A 12,625-nucleotide genomic window follows, 5' to 3' on the forward strand; every position below is an offset into this window, starting at 1 on the left:
TATCTCGTGTGTATTTTTCTTAAAAATAATATATATATATATATATATATATGCTCTTATTTATGAAATATTAATTTTTATAAAGTATAAAAAATATTTATACTAGATATTGAAATTTGAAAATTTATTAAATTCAGAATTATTTCAATTGATCAAATACTCAAAGATAATGATAATAAATAATAAATATAAAAAAAAGGATTACTCTAAATCCATTAGAACTCTTCTAATATATCTTTGCCTTTTTAATATAAGTGATAGCACCTACCCTCATAAAAAATGCTCTTAGTACTCTCAGCTCTTCACCCTTTAAATTTTAATGATGATATCTAAAATCCTTGAAAAATGCTTTAATTATTCTCATCTAAAAAGATAAAAATAACTAATTATTTGAATGTTACATCAATTTGAAACAAATTTAGAGTCTTTTTGGGGCAGCTGCAACTTATTAAAAAACAATTGTGAAGCTGCTAAACGATATTCTGCGACGACTATTACTTTGTTTTTTTTTTAAGTCAGATTGTAGCTAGAAAGTTGAAACCGTACCTAGTCAGGAGTGATGGGAAAACATTAGTGAGGAGTGATGGGAAAACGTAGACTTTAGCCGTAGTTTTTTTGAAAAACCGCTAAAATGCAATACAAACAAAATTGTGGTATCAGACAAAATTGTAGTACAGTACCATGCTGCTACCGTGTCATTGCCCCAAACAATAATGTTTACATTAATTTACATACCACTCGATGATATCTGATAAAAACACCAATCATTAGTTTTTTGATAAAGATATGTAAGTTTTCAAGCATACATTTTTAATATTAAATTACTTTAAATATAATATTAAGTTTTACATGTTACATATAAATACATAAGAGCTTTCATGAATTTTATCCAAATTAATGTTTTGATCAGAATATATGACACCTCTTAATTGCCTACTAATTAAAAGTCTCATTAGATAAATTAAAATGATTCAAAAAAAATTATAGTATTTAAAATAAACTTGAGATGAATAATCATAATATATTGGGTCTGAATGCTCGCGACTTGAGCTTCATTAATTTTATCAAATTCGAGCTCGAGCTTAAGTCTACAAGTTCGAGCCAACTCAAAAGCCGTCTCATTTATTATAAAAGATAGAAAATAATAATAATCTTAAATAATACTAATCTAAGGTGATTTTATTATAAAATTACAATTAGAATCAACAAATAAAAGAGAAATACAAATCACTTAATATAAAAAAAAAATTATTTTTTTAATATTTTTAATATTTTAAAAATATAATTTTCTAATTTAAGAAATATTAAGTATATTTTATATTAATATTTTTTTTAAAATGAAGCTACACACGACCACAACCCTAATGCACACAACAAAGCCAAACAAAAGGTAACATTTTTACCAAAATTAAATCATCATTAAGTACATAATAACACACTAATAAGCTCCAACATCGCCCCCAAGATTATAATCACAACACTAATAAGACAAAAAAAAGAATTTTTAAAAAGAAAAAAAAACAGAAAACAACCCCAAAATCAAACCTTTTTTCAGCAAGAACAAATTCAAGAGAAATTGCTTACATCACAATCCGTTCCGACAAATCCGGCGGCCAAAGAAGTGGAGTTCCCCGGCGCCGGAACCCTCAAATCGCAATCCACATCCGGCTTAAACTTCACGCTCTCCACCACGATCATCTTCAACCTCACCGTCACATACATCTTAACCCTAATTCTGAAGAACCCCTCCCCCTTCTCCCTCCCATAATTATCTCCGGCCGCCGTCTCCCTCCGCCCCTCAAATCTCACCCCCACCGGCATCGAGCTCTTCCTCTGCTGCCGCAGCGGCGAGAGCCTCATGGACTCGATCTGGTACCCGCCGTATAAAGCCTGAACATCCACGCGTTCGTAATAGATGCTGTACTTACGATTAGGGTTTCGGAAAGTGAAATTGACGGCGAGGTCGTAGGCGAGGAGGGTGTTGTTGTCGACTACGGAGAGATTGAAGGTTGATAGGGAGGCGGATTCGGCGTATACCTTTATGCTCTGGGGCTGATAGATGAGCCAGAGGGCGAGGACGATGACGCCGATGATGATGAGGAAGACGGTGGTGACTTTGGTGATGGTGCAGAGCAAGGAGTAGACGTCGAAATTGAATTTCAAGGGTGTGGGGGAATTGCGAGGTGGGGGTTGGGAGGGAGGGATCGGGGGGCCGTAATATGGTTCGTTTAATTGAAATTCCTTGGATTCGGCCATTAGGGTTTGGGGGGGAGAAGGGGGATTTAGAGAAGGAGAGGGCTTAGGGAGAATATAATTTAGGGTTGTTGAGAGTTTTAGAGTTTTAGAAATACTATCAACTGAGGAAGAGGAAGAGGGGGGTAAGAGTTGAGTTTGACTACTGCTATCCTGCCGTATTATTTAAGACTTGGGCCGTTTTTTTGGCGAATTTAAGTGGTTCATTATATATATATATATAGGGATTTTAAATTCTAAAATTCGGCCAGAAAAAAAAAAATCAGCTTAAATTTAATCTCGCATTTAATTTTAATTTATTTAAAAAATATTAAATTTTGGAGAATTTTAAGTACACTTGTTGCTGAGGCAGTAGCACACCACCCACCGTTGCTCGTATCCCATCTTTGTCTATTGTTGTTCGCTCTTGCTAACATCAGGAATTGCACTTTGATCACTCCTGCCATGGTTGACGACCATCATTGGTTGTCATTGCTGGTTTGTTGTTGCCACTGGCGACCAACTAGTTATTGTCATCCTAGCTGTCACCGCTAATTTATAATAACCCGTCATCACTAGGATTCTATATTTATTTTATTCTGAATCGAACAACTAAAAAATATTACAACTACAGTGCATTTTTCTTCGACTAGTTAAGGGTATATTAATGAGTTTTAAGATTTTATTTATTTTTTAATTTATTACGGTAATTTTTTTCTTACACCTATTGATTCACTATTTTTTAAAAATTATTTAACGTTAAATATTGTAATAATATTTTCTTGATATGCTATTTAATATGCATCGGTTGAACCTATATTTGTCTTTGAGCTATGCCCAATAAATACAAAGCACAAAAGAAATAGGAAATAAAAATCCTTCGAGAAAGACAGAGAGAATTAACAAAAAATCATTATGGAAAAATGAGAATCATAGAATATTCCTCCTTTCATGTACAATGCATTCTATTTATAGGAGCCGACTCCACCTTAAAAAAACATCGTATCATTTAAAATAAAAGACTCAAGTCAAAAGGTCAAGGCGGGTCGTTTATACAATTTTAGCTCTTTAATGCTCCAAAGAACAACATCTTCGCGAGCTATTGAGTCCATAGGTAACCATCTAGACTTCCCACTAGAGCAACTCATTTACTTCTCACCGCGGATTGTGTCATTAGTGAGGAGGAAATCTAATTGTCAGGGCTTGACCTGTGTTTCAGGTAGGAGTAGAGGGGTTTTACAGTACTCGAGTGTAGTAGGATGTATGAATCTTATAGTGAATGAATGGTTAGTTGTTGCGGCATCTTTGAAGACTTATTTAATTTCTATAATTTATTTGTGGGAAGCTCATTCTTGTGAGGGACTAACCTCCCTTGTCGAGTTCCCCGAGTTCATGTCTGTCCGTCAATTTTTTTAAAAAAATGATTAGAATCTTTGAGAGAAAACTATCTCCACTTCCAGAGGGCTCTCCACACTTCTTTAAGATATGGACAAAACTGCGGTGAGTTCTTCCCTTAGCTTCTAAAAGAAATTTTTTGACTGCGATAGTAGTATTATGCATTATTAACATACAACCAGAAAAATGATTTCATTATAAATTTCTTTTCGAACTAAATTAATGTTTAATCATGCTATGAATTATAATATCTCAGAAAAGAAAATAAAAATACATAGATGTCAAGGATAAAAATTCTTGAGGTCATCTCCACTCCAAGTGGAGGTTTGTAGTTTTTATGCTCCCTGAACCACACGTTTGCTGACGATAAATGGTTTAGTCAATGTATGGTCAAGCTTTCCTAGGGTTTGGTCGTGAGCAGCTGGATTGGTTTTCTCGAGGACCATGTACCCTCTTTTGAATGACTTTTCACTTATATGTAGATTGTAATACCACATGATTCTCCTCCTAATCTTCTCATATTTGAGGGTCGACTGAATGCGTTCTTCCTCCAGTAAGTCGATTGAAAGTTCCAAATTATTAAAATCACTAGATCCTTAAGTTTGAAACATTTTCGAACTAAATTTAATATTTCTAAAATTTAAATGAAATACCAAATTTAGTTTTTTTTTGTTACACTCTCATCGCTTTGCCACATTGGATACTTAATAAATACGAGTCTCAAACTTTCTAAGAAAATTATCTTTTTGAATGATTGAGCGATGTTTATCTGTAAAATTTTATCAAGAATTTTTTTGTGTGCATTATTATACTTAAGTGGCTTTGAATACAAAAATGAATGGTATTTATGTATCTTTTTAGTATATTAATATTTACTTAATTAAGATAAATATGTAATTATTATACTTTACAAATTTACATTTTGAAATATAAGAAAAAATATGTAACTTTTTTTTTTTATTTTTTTTGGGTAAAAGAAGGGCCACACCTAGCTAATTCATTAACAAATGAAAAGGCTTTAGTTACAATTAAAGTACAGAACAAGAGAGAATTGCTAAGTAAAGCTTGTTCTCAAAATGCAAAAAATAAAGAGCATAGAAGAAAAAAAAAACAAATCCAGAAAGTAAAGTGGAAATGAATCCAATAATTAGCTCAAGAAGATCCAAACCGGCTTCAATGAAAAAAGGCTTCATTTAGGACTGTCGAGGACATACAAAAGAAAGCCACAGACATGTTAGCCCAAAAATTGAAGAAGATTGGTCTGTATCTTTTGAGTTATGCCACAAAACATAATCATTTAAGCCATAATAGACAACCACAGATTGCAATATCCAAAGAAAGATTGAACAAGGTGGTTCATCAAAATAAAACATATAAGAAGTTGTTGTCAACAATAACAAAAGCCACCAATATTAGAAAACAACAAGAAAATGCAAGCACATGTAGTGAAAATTGTATAAAAATATGTCTTATCAGTAAATATTGGAAAAGAGACATCTTAACTGTGTGAAATCACGACAAAAACAAAAATATCAATTAGAGAGATGAACCAAAATATACTAGCAAAAAATTAAAAAAATTGAACCTCACAGTTAGTAACAACATGGACTCAACAAACCCAAACGAACTCACTTTATATGGAAACATGGGCCAACATAAAAGCTTCTAGATTTGGGTAGCAACCAAGGAAGTATATCCAGATAATTATTTGGAACCACTGACATGGTTGGATTTCATTATAACACAACAAGAAAAAGCCCAAAGTAAATATATATTTGCATGAAAGGTTAATATGTGTTATGAGAAAAGAACAAGATAGTAAAAAGAATAAGAGAGCTTCAAGTTCTATAAATAGCGCATATTTGATTAGGTATCTCATATTTAAATTTCCTTATGTTGTTTTACTATCTGATTGTTAGGGGCATGTTATTTAAAAGCAAAATAAAACAAGTGAAGGAATTTTGAAAGATCTTGATATTATGTTTTATCAAAATATAAGCACAACTAAAAAGAATTTCTTAAGAAATTTTGCAAATATAAATATCAACATGATTAAGAACTTTATGAAGATTGCCCCCAAAAAGGAATAAAAATGATTGCCCCCAAGAAAGAAAAAAATTATATGCATTTACATACACAACACACAATTCTTATGTATTTACACATTTCACAATTAAGCTTCCCCATTTACACACATATCACTCAAAATTTTAATATCACATAAAAAATGGCACTCTTACCACTTTTAAAAAGTGAAATCTATCTTTCATGTATAGGTTTAATACAACAAAATTGTTATGTAAATTTGATATGTTAGATGTGAGTATGTAAATACATAAGAATTATGTACTACGTTTATAAATTTTCCATTAGGAATGCAAAGTTTAAAAAGTGTATGAGCATACGAGCATTCAAAAAATATGTGATTATGAGATTGCATCATACAATGACAAAAGACAAAAGTATGATTCACTATAATTCCTCTGTTGATAAGCATGCCATTAGTTTTAAGGCCACTGATGATGATTTTCCATATTGTTAGAATAAACATAAGAGAATAGCCCTTGCACCAAATATATATATCCCAATTAACTTTGAGACAACCTTCATAAATAAAAGGGTAAACCAGTTTATGAGAGCAAAGATTGGTACCCCACTAAGAGCAAACCTTGTTAGTATCACCAATGTGGGTATGCAAAATGAGTTGAGTGTAGTATTCTAGTGCAACATAAATATGTTGGTAAGGAGTTAATGTGATTAGAAATAACTTTAGAAAGTTTAGTGTATAGAAGACATGAGAATCATTTGAAAAAAGGTTTATTAAACCTATCATGAGGATAGGAGCTAAAAAACCAAGAGTCAAAGTAGAAAAAAAAATACTATTACTATAGTTAATATGCAAAATCATAAATCTTCTCATTTTAAGTCTCACTTGCATCAATGTTTTTCAAAATGTAGAAATTCTAGATCTCATTTTGAACAAAAGAGACAAATAAAAATTGAAAATATTATTATTATAGTTAATATAAAAAATCACAAATCTTCTCATTTTAAGTCTCGCTTGCATCAGTGCTTTCCAAAATGTAAAAATTCTAGATATCATTTTGAACAAAAGAGACACATAAAAATTGAAATACCAAATAGAAATATACAAATTAGAATTATAGTGCATCCAAACAATCTTAAATTTGCATATATTGTTGATGATGCCAATATTGGGAAGACCCAATCCGCCACACTCTTTTTTGTTGGTGGAATTGCTCTAAGCTACGGTATGCATTTTCTTCTTAGCACGATTATACTGAAAAAATCTGTTAAAATGAAAGAGACCTTCTTACTCAAGCCTTTAGGTATGATAATGAATCTAAACAAATGACAAATGTGTCTCCAAATAGTGGTCTTAATCAATTGGAATCTTCTATTAGAAGAAAGAAAGTTATTTTTTCAATCAGATAATAAATATTGTATTATATACAATATCTTAAGAAAATCATATGCTTTAAGCTTTCAAGAATTAATAGTAACACCCAAATAAATTCAAGGGAGGAACGAGTTGAAAAATCATAAGCTTGACAAATTTGTTGTTGCATAAGTGTGTCAATTTATTCATTAAAGCAAATAACATATTTATAACAATTATCACATAAATTACAACCAAATTAAATGTTTGGATGATTATTAAAGCCTGATTATTTATATAGTCAAGATTAGTCTCCCAAAAATCAACAAGTCATCAGTCTATATAAGATGAGAAATATTGTAGTCTTCGATGTTAATTTTTTCATCATTTACATTATAATATTGAGAGTTCTGAAATTAAGGAAGAATAACTATAACTATAGCAAATAAGTAATTAGATAAATTGTAGCCTTGCCTCAAGCAAGAAAGGGATTTAAAGTAATATATAATTTTAATAATAATAATAATAATAATAATAATAATAATAATAATAATAATAAATTAATTCGGGTGATGCAGACTAAACATTTGATAAAAATACAAGATAATTAATTGTGTGTGTGTGTGTGTGTGTGTGACTTGTGTGTGTGTGTGTGTGTGTGTGTGTGTTATTAATTTAATAATAAAATTTGTGTGTGTGTGTGTGTGACGGGGGGACCGCTACGCCGATAACCGCCGTACACGTTGTCGTAAGCATCTTCACAAATAAAAAACCCAGTCCTTTTCGCCATCTCCACCCCAACCGAATTTCGCACCCCCGAAACCATAGCCATGAATCAGCCTCCACCGGATCAACCCCATCTCGCAAATGCCTACTACGGTCCTCCCATCTACACATACCCGCAGCCGCCGCCGCCGCCGCCACCGCCACCGCCACACGACCATTCTCGCCGCCTCCTCACCATTGCCATGCGCGCGTTCATCGACTTCTGCGTCGCCTTCTTTCACGCAATCGCCATACTCTGGCTCATATTCCGCCCTCAGAGGATGCGAATCGCTGTAACATCCGCTTCCCTTAGCCGTTTCAACGTCACATCCTCCACCGGCAACCGATCACTTTCATTCGATCTCTCGACCAATCTCACATTCCGAAACCCTAACAAACGGGCCGGCATCTACTACGACTGGCTTGAAGCTCAAGCCGACTACGATGGGATGCGAATCGCGTGGAAGGGTCTGCCGGTGTTTTACCAGGGAAGGGAGGAGACGACGGATGTTGCGGTGGGGCTAGACGGGCGGTCAACGTTTGGTATTGATCGCGGCGGCGAGTTCGAGAGGGATAACGCTGCCGGAGTTTTTCCGGTGGGTTTGTGGATTTTCGGCCAGGTGAGTTACAAGTTCCGGTCGGCGGTGACCAGGAGTTATGTATTGAAGGCGTTTTGCCCGTTGAGGTTGCCGTTGGGGAAGGCTGAAGTTTCCTTGACTGATTGTAGGGTTTTGGTTCTATACAAATTTTATATTTTGTGGATGAATTTTATTTTATTTTTTTCTTTTTTTATATTAATGATTATAGTGTAATGCTGCAATTTAGGATTATTAATATGGATTTGGTGATTTTAATTTTGGGATGAATTGTATGTGTGATGTGTACATTACTTGACAATTGTAACCATTGAGCTATGCAACTAGAAAATATTACGTCTTGTAAATTGGAGTTGTAGTCAGTAATGTAGATCACATCAGGTTTTCATATGTACAGTGTGGTGTGGTGTGATATACTCGTCGTCTGCATGTCCGGATGATGAACATAATATATATATATATACACCATTACCATGCGCGCGTTCATCGACTTGTGCGTCGCCTTCGTTCTCGCAATCGTCATACTCTGGCTCATATTCCGCCCTCAGAGGATGCGAATCGCTGTAACATCCGCTTCCCTTAGCCGTTTCAACGTCACATCCTCCACCGGCAACCGATCACTTTCATTCGATCTCTCGACCAATCTCACATTCCGAAACCCTAACAAACGGGCCGGCATCTACTACGACTGGCTTGAAGCTCAAGCCGACTACGATGGGATGCGAATTGCGTGGAAGGGTCTGCCGGTGTTTTACCAGGGAAGGGAGGAGACGACGGATGTTGCGGTGGGGCTAGACGGGCGGTCAACGTTTGGTATTGATCGCGGCGGCGAGTTCGAGAGGGATAACGCTGCCGGAGTTTTTCCGGTGGGTTTGTGGATTTTCGGCCGGGTGAGGTACGAGTTCGGGTCGGCGGTGACCAGGAGGTATGTATTGAAGGCGTTTTGCCCGTTGAGGTTGCCGTTGGGGAAGGCTGAAGTTTCCTTCACTGATTGTAGGGTTTTGGTTCTATACAAATTTTATATTTTGTGGATGAATTTTATTTTATTTTTTTCTTTTTTTGTATTAATGATTATAGCGTAATACTGCAATTTATGATTATTAGTATGGATTTGGTGATGCTAATTTTGGGATGAATTGTATGTGTGATGTTTACACTACTTGACAATTGTAACCATCGAGCTATGCAACTAGAAAATATTACGTCTTGTAAGTTGGACATGTAGTCGGTAATGTAGATCACATCAGGTTTTCAAACATACAGTGTGGTGTGGTGTGATATATTCGTTGTCTACATGTCCGGATGATGAACATAATATATATATATATATATATATATATATAGATCTATGAAGTTCAAACTCAAGGGAAGCAATAAAGAAAGCAAACTAAGCATGAGTTATCGTTGTTTAAATTTAATAGAAAAGAGTTATATTTATTAAAACTATTTTAAAGTAAATTAACTTTATGCATTTAAGTATGGGATTTTTCAGTGCAAGAAAAAATGGCCAACTATCCGACCACTATCTAATTTCTGAAGGAAGTTAAATAAGGCACCAAAAATTGGGATCTCACACTAGTGGGTTAAATGATTGAAAGAAAACTTTTTCTAAAGTTATGTGATTGTATGTTTAGTTGAACTTCACATCAGTTGCTGATGCTGTGAAGCAGTTGGTTCTTGAATAAAGATCATATTGCTCTAACATATATGTGTTATTTGTAAGCTAATCATTTCATAATTAACTCACATAATAACATAAATGAATTTAAAAATTTCTTGAAAAGTTACAAGTCCAAAATATTACATTAACAGTTATACATCACATAACAATAAATATCACAAAAATTAAAATTATAATAACAAGTAATATGATCAATAATATTACTCTTAATGTCCAAAAGATCAAGTCCACTGGAAAACTTTCTTTCTAAAGCTACTCTACACACATTGGCACTATCTGAAGTGTACTTCTTGAACTCGTCACCCCATCTAAGTAAGTCTTATCCTCTTATGATCTATTTCTGGGGCACCTATAAAGCTTCCTCGATAGTTAGTTTCTCATCATTATGTAAAAATAAAACATTATAAATGATAGTTGTAGTATATGACTTTAGAGGTTATGGTAGTTCTTGAACTCATATTTCTTAACAAATCAGAGTTTAAGACATAAAATAAGCCTCTATTAATGTTACAATGATAAAGTTACAAAAAAAATTAAATAATAAGAATATCTATAATACAACAATAAAGTTTTTTTTTAAAAAAAAGTCTTAAATTCGGTATAAATAAATGAATAATCTGCATTATGAGATAATTGAGTACTAGAAATAAATTGATCTTGGTTGGCTTTAAGCAATTAATATCAAAATTTTCTATGTTGGAAAACACATTAGCATAAAGGTCCTCCAAAAGAACCCCAAGTCATATGAATTAAGAAGGAGATATTGGTTGCCTTGATACCAACACTTGTAAAATGTTAATAAAGATTTGTTGTGATATGAGAAACATACTATGAAATCTCTCTAGATGCCCTCTTAGTAGCTCTCCAATTCATTTGTTACCAATATATGACAAAGTGATACATGGTCTCATATATTAAATAACTCGTCATATTCATTTAATAAACACATTACGACAATAATACTATTACATCGTTGCTCTTCTTCTTTAACATTCATATATGCCGTCATAAATAGGTGTGTTTCAAGTACATAAATTAAATTAAAAGTAAAAAACCTTAATGTTCATAATTCACAATGAAAATAAAAGACCAATGGTTCATAAGCAATAGCATATAAAGCTCATGCATCATTGCTTTGAAAGAAGTGATAGGGGTAGTGAACATGTCTATTAGGGACTATTTACCTAAAAATCTCCCTCTTGGTAGGTTCAAAAATTTTGGTTGCAAAAAGATCTCGGGAATGTCATAAAATATTTCTTGAATTTGATCAAGCACTGTATTGGCATCAAACATCTACAGTGGTATCTTGACTATTGTAGAGGAGGCCATGCTTGTGCGTGCGGAGAGAAATTGTGAAATTTGTTCTCGAAAAATCCCACTTCTATCATATTTCTCCCACCAATGTTTTCAGATGAAGATGAAAGTTCAAGACGACTACTACTAGTTTTGCATGACTTTTCAATATGATCGTTTGAGTTGTCTTCATCTTCATGATTTTAACTCTCATTTACTCAGCATCAATAACTTGGTGTGTTGGAGTCCAAGCATGAACTCTCGTGATAACAACTCCAAACATTACATCAAGTTTTTCTTCCAATTCAGGATCTACACCAGCATATGTAATTTTTTTGCTTCATACAATATATATAATAAAAAATAATGTAAATGTGAATATTAGGTACTCATGCATATATATTTAAAGAGAAGATGAATAAATTTTATCTCTATTTTTTCCTTTCCACAAATAGGCTGAGGCATCAATAGTCTATTTAGTTGTCCCAACCCAACCCAGCTACACATTGGTTTAACTCCCACATCTTCGAATCCTTTTTATAAGCCATCCCATTTTTTTAAAAACGGTCGTATAATATTCTCTGGCAGTTTTTTCATTAAATTGTTTAATTATATTTTGTCACCCCTATTTATTAAAATACATGATAGGTCGATTGCCGGCCTGAATCTCTTACAAGCATATATCACAAAATATTATCATAATATCTCTCTATCAAGTTACACATATATCACCTTTAGATTCTTTCACCATAGAACTATGTAATATGAAGCGATTATGCAATGTCACATATCAAAGCTACTGACAATCATTGAAGTGTTATGTCTTTCATTCTAAAAAAAGATAAGTAAATCCCAAAAGAAGAGTCATTGGAAGCTTCAATAACAAAACATGTATATTTATGAAAAACTAATATGAAATTTTAATATCCTTAAAGTGTGAAGCGCAAAAACATTTCATTTCTCAGAAGAAATACAATGTTAAAAATTTCTATAAAGTTAAGAACATGTAAATGCAAAATTCACCTTCTTCATTTTTGTCTATCAAGACTGTTTTTTTACACTTCATGTAATGAAATCTAAAATTTGTGTGCTCGTGTATTTACATATCTAACAATGTTGAAAGCTTAACCAGAAATTTTTGGGCATACCAAAGAATTATGTTGTCTTTACATATCCAACAACAAAATGACATACTTTTGCATGATATTGTAAGAAAATTATGTGAGCTTAAACAACAATTTTCAGACATACGACACAATTATG

At 33.2% G+C, this 12,625-nt stretch overlaps 3 protein-coding genes across 3 annotated transcripts; 2 read left to right on the forward strand and 1 right to left on the reverse strand.

Moving 5' to 3' along the window:
- Positions 1–1,529: 1,529 nt before the first annotated feature.
- On the reverse strand, positions 1,530–2,423 carry LOC110034304 (NDR1/HIN1-like protein 2). Its single transcript, XM_020738583.1, has one exon. The coding sequence runs from the start codon at positions 2,254–2,256 to the stop codon at positions 1,567–1,569; it is 690 nt and encodes a 229-aa protein (XP_020594242.1). The 5' UTR covers positions 2,257–2,423; the 3' UTR covers positions 1,530–1,566.
- Positions 2,424–7,756: 5,333 nt separating this feature from the next.
- LOC110038835 (NDR1/HIN1-like protein 10) lies at positions 7,757–8,697 on the forward strand. The gene has a single exon (XM_020743752.1). It carries the CDS (start codon positions 7,858–7,860, stop codon positions 8,602–8,604), a length of 747 nt encoding a protein of 248 aa, XP_020599411.1. The 5' UTR covers positions 7,757–7,857; the 3' UTR covers positions 8,605–8,697.
- A 161-nt stretch (positions 8,698–8,858) lies between these two features.
- On the forward strand, positions 8,859–9,548 carry LOC110039446 (NDR1/HIN1-like protein 10). Its single transcript, XM_020744506.1, has one exon. It carries the CDS (start codon positions 8,862–8,864, stop codon positions 9,468–9,470), a length of 609 nt encoding a protein of 202 aa, XP_020600165.1. The 5' UTR covers positions 8,859–8,861; the 3' UTR covers positions 9,471–9,548.
- The last annotated feature ends 3,077 nt before the right edge of the window (positions 9,549–12,625 follow it).

This window comes from Phalaenopsis equestris, unplaced genomic scaffold (genome assembly GCF_001263595.1).
Source record: "Phalaenopsis equestris unplaced genomic scaffold, ASM126359v1 Scaffold000002, whole genome shotgun sequence".
NCBI classification, from domain to species: domain Eukaryota; kingdom Viridiplantae; phylum Streptophyta; class Magnoliopsida; order Asparagales; family Orchidaceae; genus Phalaenopsis; species Phalaenopsis equestris.

Excerpts from the sequence above, each read along its gene's own strand:
- LOC110039446 (XM_020744506.1), top strand. The coding sequence starts at position 8,862 with ATGCGCGCGTTCATCGACTTGTGCGTCGCCTTCGTTCTCGCAATCGTC.
- LOC110034304 (XM_020738583.1), bottom strand. The coding sequence starts at position 2,256 with ATGGCCGAATCCAAGGAATTTCAATTAAACGAACCATATTACGGCCCC.
- LOC110038835 (XM_020743752.1), top strand. The coding sequence starts at position 7,858 with ATGAATCAGCCTCCACCGGATCAACCCCATCTCGCAAATGCCTACTAC.